This window comes from Carassius carassius, chromosome 13, assembly GCF_963082965.1.
Source record: "Carassius carassius chromosome 13, fCarCar2.1, whole genome shotgun sequence".
NCBI lineage: Eukaryota > Metazoa > Chordata > Actinopteri > Cypriniformes > Cyprinidae > Carassius > Carassius carassius.
The window spans coordinates 19803281-19817907 of record NC_081767.1 but is presented as its reverse complement, the minus strand read 5'-3'; the positions used below and the strand labels follow the sequence as shown (position 1 = coordinate 19817907).

The window sequence follows — 14627 nt, the reverse complement described above, 5'->3', positions numbered from 1 at the left end:
AGTTGTTTTTTTTTATCTTATGATGCTAGCTCACTATCGGCTTGTTAGTTGTAATTAGCCATCTAACGTAATTCTGAGAAAAATAGAATCTTGTTTGGAGCTAGCATTGCACCCATTCTGAATTAAACAAATCATTTTAAATCTAGTAACCTTAACTGCTCAAAAACAGTGTTAATTTAATTAAGGACATTATTACTGATGAAAATGTTCATCAGGTGAAGGCTTTTTTTGTGTCAACGATGATAAAGCAGGGTTGCTAACTCTCACGAATTGTGCGTGAGACACACATGCATTGATTATTACGCCGAAGACAAACATGCAGATCAACCGTTTTTGTTATGAATTGTATCCTATTTTCCATTATTATGTATAGCCTAATACAATTAGTGTAGTATTTAAGGTTAAGTGGAGAAAAGGATTTTAAATTCAATGCAAAGAGGCAAATTAAAGTCATTTTGTGGCCAGAAAAATAATAATTTCCATTTGCAATGCCATTGTTTACCCACTCTAATAAATATACATACTCTAGTTGCTCAAAAGAGTATTGCAGGTCATAACTGCTTACTTATTTTTAGGTTTTGCATTTAAATAAATATTTAGACATGATCAAACACTAGATTATACATTTTAAAAAGATACTCGTATAAGCACACACAAGTGAATATTAATTAATGCAAGAAAATACTGAGTTTAACCCAAGAAAAGTAAGTACAGTAGGCCTATTCATGTGAATTGATAGTGAATCAAGAGATCAAAATTGATTAATGGTCATCAGCATCGTAATCGTATCAAATTATTTCTATTTTTCCCTCTTGTAGAAACACTATTGTGACAAAACATATATTTAAACATATACTCTCATTCACCACTATAGAAGTTTACCCAACTATGACAACTTCTGCTTGAAAATATGAAAGGGTTATGTAACTACATTCAAGATAAATTAGTTTTTTTAATGAAATAAAATGCCTACATGTGCACTGTTCAAAGTATATCACAATTAATAACCTTAATAAGTAGCATGAATAACATGGAGTGCTTTCTTAAATATATTCACAGTAACGACAACAAATATAATATTACAACTTACATCTTACATTATTTTCTCAGATATGGACAAGGGAAAGAAGAGAAGAGCCATCTTGTTATTTCATAGATTTTTATTTAATTTTACATAGTAAATGCTCAGCTGCAAAAACATGTTATGAAACACACAAAGTAAATTAAATTCACAAGTAAAGTAAAGTAAATTATATTATTATATGAAATAAATAAATACAAATATGTATATTATTAGTTGTTTTTTTGGGGGGGGGGGGGGGGGGGGGTTGGGGGACCCCCCAAGAGCTTTGACTCAATTCGAACACTGTGTACCAGCGGCAGGTAAATACACTTGCGTCATGTTTGGACCGGCTCACTCGGTTGCCTAGGTAATCAATATCACAACACTGCTGCTGTCGACAAGGCTTATGATTACAGGGAACAAATTATAACTAATGCAATGTGATGAAAGGTAAGTTTGATTTCTAACATTATTCTATCAACGGACATTTGCATCGATAGTCTAGTGTTATAATTGATTTGCGTTTGGTGCACTGTAGAGCAGGTAAAACGGTTTTTAATGGCTGGCTAACATATACCCATTGACTCGCGCTAGCCTAGCATCGGCTATCTATCCAAATATAAAGACTGGATAATTAAAAAAAAAAAATGTCTCCACTAATGAATAACAACCAGGCTGACTTAAAAATGAGGTCCGATGTCAAAAATCCCGAACCACCCCTTTAACTTTGACAACTCTAAAAATGTGTATTTTTAAATTGTTAATATAGATAAACATTTTCTGGCTGATACAGACTCATCTCCTCAATACAGATCCATAGAGCTCTAGGAAACCACTTTGGGTGAAACAGGGTGAGCCAAAAAAAAAAACAGCAACACTGGGCGAGCCTAAAACCTCTTTTGAGAAAGTTCTGCCGGAGCATAATAGGATTGCTTCTGACAAGATAGGAAAATACAAAGAAAACAAGAAGGAAGGGGGGAAACACAAAACAAAAAGAAAGGTCATTGTTAGTGTACTTGTCATCAAGCCACATTCTATTTCTGGCTCCAAGTTAACACACAAGTGATTTTCCCCAGCCTCTTTCCTCTACAGAGTTCTCATTGCTATGATTATTATATCTATGAATAATGCTTGTGATCCATCATGTATTGTTGTTTGCAACAAGACTTGTGGTATTAGCACTGCACAGCGAGATAAGGTTGCACTCAAACATGTATTTAAGGGTGACACCCTCATGTAATACACCTTCCCTGTGCTATCTGAGTAATGGTAGGGTAGCTCTGCTAGTGCTGGCTATTAGCACTCGCCTAGAACTAATGAAAAAGGCCCCATTTCATTTAAGGAAAGTGGTGCTGTAATAGGCCTTCATCCCAGAGAGTGCTTTTTCAGGTAGAGGGATGGTCTGCTGAAACACAAGAGCCTCTCATCATTAATTACACTAAAAGGGAGGCTGTGCCTTTAAAAAAAATAGCATGGCCATTTTATTATGCACATGGGAACTCTGAATTCACCTTGTTTGAATGCACTTTGAATATAGGATTTAGCTTGAAAAGCCTTTTTTGATGCTACTGTTTCTTTGTTCAATGTAGTAAAAACTGCATGAACCTCTAAAGTTTTTAGAGAGTGCTTTAGTACAAATGTTTTTGTGCCGAGTGTCAATATGTAGATGAAAGGCTCGATTGTGAGTGTTTCTGATTAAGTTCAGAGATGACACTATGTTTGTTTTTCTTCCAAGGGGCTCGGGGAGGCTTCAGCGAGGGGGACAAGCATGGAAGGAGATTGCCTCAGCTGCATCAAGTACCTAATGTTTGTCTTCAACTTCCTTATCTTTGTGAGTATTTATCTGTCAGACCTTGACATGCACTTCACATCCGATCTACCAGAGTATAAAGGGAAATAAATAGATTACTCATACAGAACTGAATGTGAGAAACTTCAATGCTTAATATGGTGAATAAAGGTATAGAAGTTTTGCCTTTTATTTAGAGGATCCAGTCACCTTAAGAATGTGCATTAGCTGGACCAGTAACTGCTTGTGAATACAACCAAGATGGCCTCCAAGTGAATTGACTTAACCCTGAAAAGTTAGTCTATTGAGACTAACTGTTTGTGTACCTCCGTCTTCATCACCTCTTCACATTATATTTTTTTCAACTACATTGTTTACATAATAAGTGCTTGTTTTAAAAGTATATTAAAGTGTACTTTTTCTCACTAAGGTATGCGTTGACTTTATATTTCCCCCAAAATCCAGCCTGTAGACTGTTATGATCCACAAATTTGTAGCAGAACAGCTTCTTGTTGAAACATTTCAAAGCAAAAGAGGGGAAGATACAGGCAAAGAAAGAGGGAAGAGACAGAAAGTGCTTCTTTGATCATCTATCTAGGTTGACAACAAATGGCCACTGTGGGATTGGCACTGACAGAAAGATTTGGACTCATTTCGTTTGACTGAATTAATTATCTCCCAACAATGAATGTGTAAGAATGTAATGTGATGTACACACGTAAGTGCAATGCTGACAATAAAATAGCTCATATTTATTCAACCCTAAAAACTATTAAAACACCAGTTTAGTGATACAGTCAAGCTGTTTATGGGACTCTGCTTGACAGACAGATTGCTAATGCCGTCCATGAAAAGAATCCCAGGTTTGGCTCACAGGAGAGAGAGAGACTGAGGAACATGTTTTTTGTGTGAGGCTCTTATCTCTGAACCCACCACACAAACACACACACATGCATCTTGAGCTGCTTAATCACCAGTCTCGTGTCTGCTTAAACCTTCATCTATATGTGTGTGTGTGCGTGCGTCTATGAACGATTGTATGGAGGAAGGGAATCACTTTGACAGGTAGAGGATTGTGGGAACTGGCAAAGAATCTGCAGCATTTCCCAGCCCCCACTCGACTGTCTTTAACTCGCCTGTTAAAACTCCTTATGCTCCTCTATTCATTCACCTTCCCCCTCTTCTCTGGAAGCGTTCACTTTCAGTAGCGGTTTACCAAAAATGATTTATTTTCAGCAGTACAACCCATTAGTATTCTCTGTCATATCAGTGGCACTTTAACTTTTGTGTTCAGTTTACCAAGTAATGTGCGTACAACTCATTTTTCATATTTATCACAATCATTAATCCTGCAGCTGCAAAATAGTCAGCCTTCATTATCTTTTTGATTTTCAGTTTAGAAAAGATGTTGTTTCATTAGAAGATGGATATTGCTTTCACAAAATGCATCTTGAATGTAAGAGTGTATTTTATTTTGTGCCATTAGTAGAATTTTTGAGCTGCTTTAAAAATTAGCTAAGAAACAAATACCAAAAAATACCTTGCTTTTCTACATACGTTCCATGGTAATGACGTGTGTTTGGACATTTACGGGGAAAATACTGATGTATATTTTATGTATATAAAAAAAAAAACTTTTAAACCCCATGAAACCATGCAACATAATACACTGTTTCTATAATTGGTAGGTGATTATTCTGGATGTTATGTAACTGTTCCAGTTACAATTTAGATTCATCTGAGATACATATGCCTGGACCAACATTTTAGAATCATTTACTGAACGAGTTATTAAGTGTTTATCTAAAGGGATAGTTCACCCAAAATTCATCATTACCTCACCTTCATGTTGTTCCAAATCCAGTAGTGTTTGGAACACACAAGAAAATATTTTAAACAACGCTGGTAACCAAACAGTTATGGTTAAAAAGAGCATTTTGAGACATTTTTCATAATATGTTCCACAGAAGAAAAATAATACCGGTTTAGAATGACACGAGGGTAAGTAAATGTGATTTTCATTTTTGGGTGAACTATGCCTTTAGATGTCACTCCCTAAATATTTAATGCATCAACCTGTTTGCATATGGTGATAATGTTGCCCTATCACTTTAGCTCCTTTATCTACTCTTATAAACTTCCCTAATTTTACTGTATATGTTTAAATAAATGTATTAAAATGTAATTTTGCTTGTCAGGCTAATCAGAAGAAATTGATTTCTTTTTAAATGTATGCTGAAAAGTGAAAAATGACACAAACTGTAATGTAGTAATCTTAAATGGCTTTTTTTCTTGATCTCCTAATCTCCACAGCTGGGTGGCTCCTTCCTCCTTGGTGTTGGGGTATGGGTGGTGGTGGACCCCACAGGTTTTAGGGAGATAGTGGCCGCCAACCCCCTTCTCTTCACGGGTGTCTACATCATCCTGGCCATGGGGGGCATGCTTTTCCTGCTGGGCTTCCTGGGCTGCTGCGGAGCCATACGAGAAAACAAGTGTTTGCTGCTTTTTGTGAGTCACAGTATATTGGAGAGGATTTTATTTTTCAATAACACTTACTAAAGCTGCTGTCACATAGGTTACATATATCTGACTTCCAAGGTTCCATAAAGAACCTTGGAAACTTTTCCAGTGGACATACTGTAAGGTTCTTTATAATGTAAATGTTTCTCATGGTAAGAAAAGAACGGTTCTTTTAAGAACTCTTCACTGAAAGTTTTTTTTAGTGAACCCACAATGATTCGGTTATGGCATTGTTGTGAATTTTTTTTTTTAAACCTTTCATGGTGCTAACTACATTCAGCTTCAGTTATTCATACAGACAGCATTCAGTAAATTAGTAAATATGGTTGTTCGAGCCAAACACTGACAGAATCCTCATCTCTCTTCAGTTCTTCATGCTGATCCTCATTATATTCCTGGCAGAGCTGGCGGCAGCCATTCTTGCCTTCATCTTCCGGGAACATGTGAGTGACCATGTCCAACATGTTCTGACAGATTTATGTGTTCAGTGTGCAGCTAATATCTTTTTTTTTAAAAAACTGTGCTTGTTGTGTGTACAGCTGACCAGAGAATACTTCACTAAGGAACTGAAGAAGCACTACCAAGGCTACAACAACACTGATGTCTTCACATCAACGTGGAACGCCATTATGAATACAGTAGGTCTTATTTGTTCCTTAAACATCAACTACTGTGAGTCAGTGTTTACCAAACTTATTTGACCCATCAGTTCCCCTTTATGTACACCAAGCCAAAAATGAGCTAATTTTAACTCACATTCTCCTGTCTCTGTGTTCCTCTAGTTTGACTGCTGTGGAGTGAACAGTCCAGAAGACTTTGAGGACAGCATCTTCAGGTTTATAAACCCTGGTGAAGTGGTGCCCGAGGCCTGCTGCCGTAGGAATAATCATCTCGGAGAAGTAGGCTTCAGTAACAGGGAGGAATGCCTGTCAGGCAGCATGCTGTACCGGAACAACAAGGTGGGCTCTCATACTGTTGTATACGTCACATCCCCTCTGCCTGCTCAAAATCTCATAGCTCAAATTTAACTAGAGCCGAAAAACAGGAAAAGAGGAATAGTGTTACCACTCTGCTTCAGCTGTCCCAGTGCTGACTAGTGCTTTTCCATGTTCTCAGTGTCTGGGGAATGTGAGAGGGGCAGTAAAACTAAAGTGAGAGTCCGCATGGGTTTTTAGACAGATGTCCTCTAGTCATGCATACTTGTATTAAAAAGTTACAAGTGCACTTTCAAAAGAACAATATTGTGTGAAATACAAAATTTGTCGTTTTGAGAAATTTTCACACACTTTACTGCTGTTTAACTTCATAATAAAGTCCATATGACTTGTATTCAAAGTCATCTGGAGTCATTTTATAGCTTTGTGTGAAGAACAGGCTCATTGTTGAATCACTCTTTAATGATAACCTTCTAATTCAGTGAGCTGTTAATTTGAGACCAGATCATTGAGTAAGTTTTATTCTTAATCAAACTGACCAGTCCAGTTCAAATCATTCAAGTCGCAAAGTCACATTTATTTGTGTAACACCTTTCACAAAACACATCGATTCAAAGCAGCTGTATCAAAAGTCATGCTTGAGTGTCTAATGCCTTAGTGATCCTCTGGATTTGGATCTAACTATAGTCAAGGTAAGGGTGGTCGGTCACTGATTTTGCCAAGTAAGACATGATTCTGGATCAACATTATAGTCCAAAAAAAAAGACCTAACCCAATCCCTACCCCTAAACCTAACCCTAAAATCAGAGGGAAAATGATAGGTTAATAAGAAAGGTGTAGAAGCATCTAACCCTGACTGTAAGCTTATAACTGACATTTCTTGAAAACTTATCCCTCAATTCTGATTGGTTGATTGGAATGTTGTTCCAGGATCAACAAGGATGTTGATCCAGGAACATGTTGTAGGCTACTTGGTGAAATCACATTCACCTAGGGTGGCCATATGCGCCGTTGATACGGGACACATCCCAGCAAGGATTATAATATTGCCTAAAATATATAAAGCAGTTTGACCAATAACATGCAGGTATTGTTTATAATTGACCAATTGTGGGGCTGCGCGTGAGAAGGTGAGAACTACAGGGAACGATCAAAGCGATGCAAAGCACGTATTTGTTCGGTTGTTTGACTTGAAGCATTGCTGCACACTGATCAAAAAAAGACACCAAAGTAGGTGAGAGAGCGAATCGAAAGCATTAGGAGATGTGTGATCTGCTCTCTATAACTCTCATGAATGTCACACAACCTGGATAAATCCTGGCCGGGATGTGTGCTGTATGAAGGGCGCATATGGCCACCCTAGTCAAGGTAGCACCAAATTGAATTTTGACAGGATTGAAAATAAGACTGTGATAAAAGTAGAGCCCGTTCAATGGATTGTACTGTTGTTTAACAACACACCGATTGTTCAGCTCTATTGTTCTATTAAGAGATTTAAATATTGGTTGGCTTTGTTTTAAGCGAGAGTTGTTGCTTGTGAAAAGTGTGAAAACTTGAAAAGAACTACAAAAGCTCTAACTGAAAAATAAAAATTAATAAATAAGAGAAAACTGATTTATTCACATATTCAAACTCAATGAACTGGTCACAGCGGAAAATATATAGTAGGCTACGCAAGTCATAGGCACCACTAGGTCACTTTTTCCAGAATTAATTAATTTTTTAATTTCATTTTAATAATTATTTAATTTTTTTTCTTTCTTTTTCTTTTCTGTTTGGATCGATAGGGTTGCTATTCAGCGGTTGTGGACTACTTTGAGATGTACATCTATGTTGCTGGTGCCCTTGCTATTGTTGTACTCACGATCGAGGTAAGGTATTACATAATGTCTTTTCCGTTGATATTATCTCAAAGAATTTATTTAAAACTGCTAAAGATGGGACAGATCTTGAGAGAATAACCACAGATACATTTGTTTGAGTTGAACGGAACAAAGGAGGCAGTCCTGTAAATTGAATCACTGCTGCCCTCGTGTGGTAATGTGCTGGAGGTGGATTTTTTACCTCACTCAAGTAGAAATCAAATTAATCAAAGGAAACCATTTTAGTGGATATTTTTTTATTTTTATTTACATGTGAGGGGCTCTAAAGATTGAATCCTTCTCTGTGTTTTTTTTTTAAATAACTAAAATAAGTTTGTTTACATTCATATGAATCTACATAAGATGTTTGTGTTTCTTTCCTCGACAGCTTTTCGCAATGGTGTTCGCCATGTGTTTGTTCAGGGGAATCCAATAGATCAAGTTCACCGAAATACTTTTTCAAAAAGGAAACACCACAAAAGAAAACTGAACCACTTGTCAAATAATGTTTTACTCCATTTTTTATCTCTAAAATGATTAAAGAACAAAAAAGAATCATTGACCTGTACTTCACAGCTGGACCTTTGAGGTACAAGGTAACAAAATAAAACATCGACAAAAATAGAACATTCTTTGAATACTGCGAAGATTTATTGGGCTTCTTGTCAGAAAGCCCGATGCGTAATTTTGACCAGGTGTTAAATAAACCAGATAAAGCCTGAAAAACTGATGAAGAAGGTGCTGCACTGATTTTTGGATGAAGAATATTTATACTGAGTAATGCTGGCTTGTTTGTATAGGCATTTGTGCTTTTAGTAAAAAAAAAAAAAAAAAAAAAAAAATCAAACCACTCTCCTGTCACCAACAATAACACATCACAAGTCCTTGAATGCAAACTTTCACAAGCCCATTATATTAGTGTTGTATAGTCATGTGAATTTCCATTTTTATCTATTCCTGTGTGGATGTTGGAGATCTGTGCATGAGTGTGTGTGTGTGTGTGTGTGTGTGTGTGTGTGTGTGTGTGTGCGTGTGTGTGTGCGTATGTGTGTGTGTGTGTTGGGCGAATGTACCTCTTTCTTGCTTGAAGACCAGCATTTTTTTTTTCGTATTGTGATGTTTATTGCTATAGTAATTCTGTGATTTTAGCTGAAATTGATGTGTATGCATTTGTATTGAAGATATGACTAACATTAAAGGAATCTCTGATTAAGGATTTGCTCAGTGTCTCCGTAAATCAGATCTTTGAGAGACCAAGGTTTAGTTAAATTTTTTTCATGTTGACATTATGAACTGCCAAATAAAAGAATCCAGGACAGCATGACTTCTTTTTTTCTTCTGTCCTTCAAGCATCTGCCTTATGTTTGATTGGTTACTTATTCATTTATAATGTGAGGTTAATAGTTTTGACTCCTTCTTACAACTAAGTTAAGTACTTTATATGTTTGTTTGTTTGTTTTATTAATTGCCAGTCTAAGCAGAAATGGACGGCTACTGCACCTACACAGTGGCTGACATTGAAAATGTATTACTTCGAAATTAACATAGAACACAATTAACATTAACACAAATTAACATGAACTGGAAGACACAGAATTTTGTGGAGGGTTCTATAATGTGACATCATAATAAATAAAAGCATGAAAGCATCATCACTTTGCTCATTCTGCACTCAATTCAAGTTGTAAACCAGCAATAAAGGATTGTGGCAGCATGTAAAAATACCTTCAAGGTACACCACCACAATCTTCCACTAGTAATATGGAAAACAAAACACATGCAGTTAGTGATGGAGAGGGGGCTGTGGATGGTAAATAGAAAAAATAGAGAGGAAGAAAGAAGAATACCATTAAAAAGAAGAGAAGGTTTTTGGAGGGGACATTTCTCATTAGAGGTTGCAGATAGTCATACCAGTGACCCTAATGTCCTCCTGATTGGCCACCCTGAGGATGATGATAATGTCCTCCATGTTCCAGTCTGCTCTGAACATGATTGAAGCAACAGCGTCCTCCCCGACTCCCGACCAATCTGCATCTGACTGACATGCCAACAGTCCGCTTTGCATCTGATTGGTGCATTGACATTCCCTACACTCCAGCTCCTTCTACACCAGATTGGAGTGTCGACATCTTCCAACCTCCAGTCGAGGTTTTGGAGCAGTGTATAATGGGAGTCATTTGGAAGATGCCCCCAAAGTTTATTTTTTCCTTTCTTTCTTTTTTTTTTTAAACTAACATTAACAATAGCAAATTGTTCAGTCTTATCGTCATCCTTGTAATATCTTACTCTATCCTTTACCGTCCTTCTTAGTGTAATCATACTGTATATCCACAGATTAAAGCACTTGGCCTGTAAACCTGCCTGGAATTTGTGAAACCGAAATGAAATGTTTACATCATGGTCTTAGAGCGGCCATCACCCTGTGATCCTGACACCCACTTGTTCCTTTCATGCCCCTAGAGAAAACTCTCCAGAGTTTTTGTCTTTGGCCATCTCAGCCTCAGACTGCCTCAGTCCCAGAGCACTTCTCATGGCCACCACAGAGGTGGAGACACGGATGTAGCCAACACCCAAAGGCAACCCTGTCCTCTCGCTCTTTCTCTTTCCAGCTGTCTGGATCCCACATGGTCCAATCATGGACTCCCCAGATGTTAATGATACTGCCCCCAAAGAGGCTTTAAAATCTGGGGTGACGTCAGAGTTCTTAATCATGGCTGGCTTGGTCGCCTTGTTGCTGTCTTGGCTGCCTCAGGACTAGACCTGCCACCTAACCGGTGCCATTTCAAAAGATCTCTCTCTGTCTGGCTATCTAGATTTCTTTATCATGGTATCCTCGGGTGTTAAGGCCACTGCCCCCAAAGAGACAGCAGTGGCATTAATATCTAGGGCAACTTTAGAGTGTTTTGCCACAGCTTGGTCTGTGACTTGCCATCTTGACTACCCCAGCCACAGAGCTCAGCCTTCCTGTCACAGATCCTGGCTCCCAGAGAAACTAGCCAGTGGCCAACTGCATTCCCAGTCCAAATGCTCAGCTCTCTCTCTGGCCATCCAGATCCCAAAGGATCCATCTGGCCTCCCCAGATGTTAATGCCACTGTCCCCAAAGAGATGGCAATGGTATTAATATCTGGGGCAACATCAGAGTTCTCTGTCACAGTCCCTAAGTTGCTGTGTTGGCTGCCCAAGAGCTCATTTTATGGCTGCTGCCTGAGCATCCATCTCAACTGCACCAGCCACAGAGCCAAAATTGCAGTGACATTAACATTTAGGGCAACTTCTTTAAGGAGTTCTTTGTCACTGTTGGTTTATTCCACGAATTGCTGTCTCAGCTGCACCAGCCCTAGAGCTGTCTATCTCAGCCTCCCAGTCACAGAGTACTGGTCCCAGAGAAACTAGCCCATGATCAACATCACCTCAGTCCAATATCTCTCTCCTCAGGACATCCCGATCACAAAGGATCCAAATGGCCTCCACATATGTTAGTGCCATTGCCTTTAAATAAACCTCAGTGGCATTAACCGCATTGCCAACTTTCTGGCAGAAGGCAGCACGCACAATGAACACTCTTTGTCATAAATTATTGCAACTGCTTCAGAGTTGCTGTAGGTCTCTTGGTCGCCTCTCTGAGCAGTTTCCTCCTGCTCTTTTATCCGGTATCTAGCGACGTCCTGATCCAGGGAGGGTCTGTGTTGTACCAAATACCAAATAGTTTACAAGTCATTTTAGGAGGGGGTGATCCTTTTTACAACTCAGTGTTTCTGTTTTTTATTTTATTTTTTATTTAAAGTTATTTTACTAAATGGAAATAAAGCCTTGGGTCAAGATGAAGCATTGTTAACGTGAATAGATTAGTAGCTAGAGCGAGTAGTATTTAAAGCAGATTTATATAACTGAATGTGATTATTGTAAGCATTGAGATGTACACTTGGTTAACATTATAATACAATTCTGATCAAATGCATGTATATGTAGATATAGCCCAGGCTTGCTGCTTTGTAAACTACTTGTTTTAGAGATTAAATCGGCAGAGAAAAGATGTCTGCCGCCCTCATGTGGCTGTGACATGAATTTGTGATGAATTAGAGATGAGATAATTTCCCAGCACGCGTAAGGAAAGATCATGACGTAAATTAAATTGATAGTAAACAAAATCTCCAGGAGCAAATCAATTCATAAGAGAAATCAAACCTGTAATATAAACACATTATTTTGCAGATTGTCAGCATGTGAATTCTTCTAAGAAATTCAAAAGATCTGTCATAGTTAATTAATCATGAAAATTCTGTGGGTTTCTATTTGTGTGTGTGTGTGTGTGTATATATATATATATATATATATATATATATATATATATTTATTTATATATAAAATTATACACACCCTTAAGTCGTTACAAACATCTTTATCTCTGTGTTCAAAGCAGAATTAAATCATGTGATCTGGTGGAATAAGCAGCCAATAAAGGTGCCAGTATTTTACAGCTATAGAACCAACCTGCCATTTTTTACTGAGGGTTTTTGGTGCATTTTTCTCCCACTCTCTGCATTGTATCACCCAACACTTTTTAGTTATAAACTCCTTTATCTTTGTCTCCTGATGTGCATTTGTTTTTCTGTCTGTGCGTGTGAGATGGAGAGAGTTTAGCTAGGCCCAAGGGACTGAAACTCTGCCAGAAATGTAAGAAGAGTGAAGGGATCGGACCGTTCACAGAGTGAGAAAGTAAAATTGGGTTGTGTGAGTGCCAGACTTCCTCCCTGATGGATTCATTTGGGAGAGCTCCATCCTCATCTGGAAGGCAGTCAGGTCCCAGCAGAGGTTTTATTGGGTGACAAGCATTGTGCTGGCTGTCTCCTTACAGCTCTGGATGCAGCCCAAAACTGTTGCTCAATCCAGAAGAAGACAAAGTTTGCTTCTCAGTCCAGTGAAATATGTTGAACTCTGGAACTCAGTATGTGAAATGCTCGTTTTATGTAGTGTGTGTGCATTTTATCTTAAATGTTTGTTTTTTTTTAACATCTTTTAAAAATGGAATGAATAACCTTCCCTCTTCATGCTTTAAACATGACAAATAAATAGAATTACAGTCTATAACATTTTTGGCTGTAGATGACGTACATGACATGTAGGTGCAAATTTCCGTGTGCAATGTGTTGAATTTCTCTATGGATATTTTGTGTTAGAAGAATAATGGATTAAACATAGGATCCTATTGCAAAGCAGTTTAAACTCTTTGGAATAAAGTCCAATCCTTGGTTGTTGTGGCCTGTTCATTAGCTGAGGTGCAATTTGCATGTAAATCATTCTCTTTTCCTCTTTCCACACCCTTTCTCTGGTTCAGCTGACTAATGCATTTTCTTTTCGCCATGAGAGAAGTTTGTATATAGAAATTCATGCATTCAAGCGATTTACTGCCATTTTTATGCATTTTAGGTTATAAATTAAACCCAAAACAATTAGCCATGAACTAGACACAGCACAAAATATGTACAACCCGAATTCCGGAAAAGTTGGGACGTTTTTTAAATTTTAATAAAATGAAAACTAAAGGAATTTCAAATCACATGAGCCAATATTTTATTCACAATAGAACATAGATAACGTAGCAAATGTTTAAACTGAGAAATTTTACACTTTTATCCACTTAATTAGCTCATTTAAAATTTAATGCCTGCTACAGGTCTCAAAAAAGTTGGCACGGGGGCAACAAATGGCTAAAAAAGCAAGCAGTTTTGAAAAGATTCAGCTGGGAGAACATCTAGTGATTAATTAAGTTAATTGATATCAGGTCTGTAACATGATTAGCTATACAAGCTTTGTCTTAGAGAAGCAGAGTCTCTCAGAAGTAAAGATGGGCAGAGGCTATCCAATCTGTGAAAGACTGCGTAAAAAAATTGTGGAAAACTTTAAAAACAATGTTCCTCAACGTCAAATTGCAAAGGCTTTGCAAATCTCATCATCTACAGTGCATAACATCATCAAAAGATTCAGAGAAACTGGAGAAATCTCTGTGCGTAAGGGACAAGGCCGTAGACCTTTATTGGATGCCCGTGGTCTTCGGGCTCTCAGACGACACTGCATCACTCATCGGCATGATTGTGTCAATGACATTACTAAATGGGCCCAGGAATACTTTCAGAAACCACTGTCGGTAAACACAATCCGCCATGCCATCAGCAGATGCCAACTAAAGCTCTATCATGCAAAAAGGAAGCCATATGTGAACATGGTCCAGAAGCGCCGTCGTGTCCTGTGGGCCAAGGCTCATTTAAAATGGACTATTTCAAAGTGGAATAGTGTTTTATGGTCAGACGAGTCCAAATTTGACATTCTTGTTGGAAATCACGGACGCCATGTCCTCCGGGCTAAAGAGGAGGGAGACCTTCCAGCATGTTATCAGCGTTCAGTTCAAAAGCCAGCATCTCTGATGGTATGGGGGTGCATAAGTGCATACGGTATGGG

The 14627-nt window shown here is 38.0% G+C and overlaps 2 protein-coding genes across 2 annotated transcripts in view; both read left to right on the top strand.

Moving 5' to 3' along the window:
* The window catches only part of LOC132156053 (tetraspanin-18-like), a 67225-nt gene extending 57842 nt beyond the window's left edge, over positions 1 to 9383 (top strand). The window contains exons 3-9 of the mRNA XM_059564874.1: positions 2799 to 2894; positions 5166 to 5360; positions 5741 to 5815; positions 5912 to 6010; positions 6155 to 6331; positions 8095 to 8178; positions 8558 to 9383. Of these exons, the coding sequence (XP_059420857.1) occupies positions 2799 to 2894; positions 5166 to 5360; positions 5741 to 5815; positions 5912 to 6010; positions 6155 to 6331; positions 8095 to 8178; positions 8558 to 8605 (774 nt within the window). The 3' untranslated portion in view covers positions 8606 to 9383. The remainder of the gene's footprint in view (positions 1 to 2798; positions 2895 to 5165; positions 5361 to 5740; positions 5816 to 5911; positions 6011 to 6154; positions 6332 to 8094; positions 8179 to 8557) is intronic.
* Positions 1 to 14627, top strand: part of LOC132156051 (caprin-1-like) — a 143718-nt gene that overhangs the window by 26001 nt on the left and 103090 nt on the right. The gene's annotated exons all lie outside the window — the stretch shown is intronic.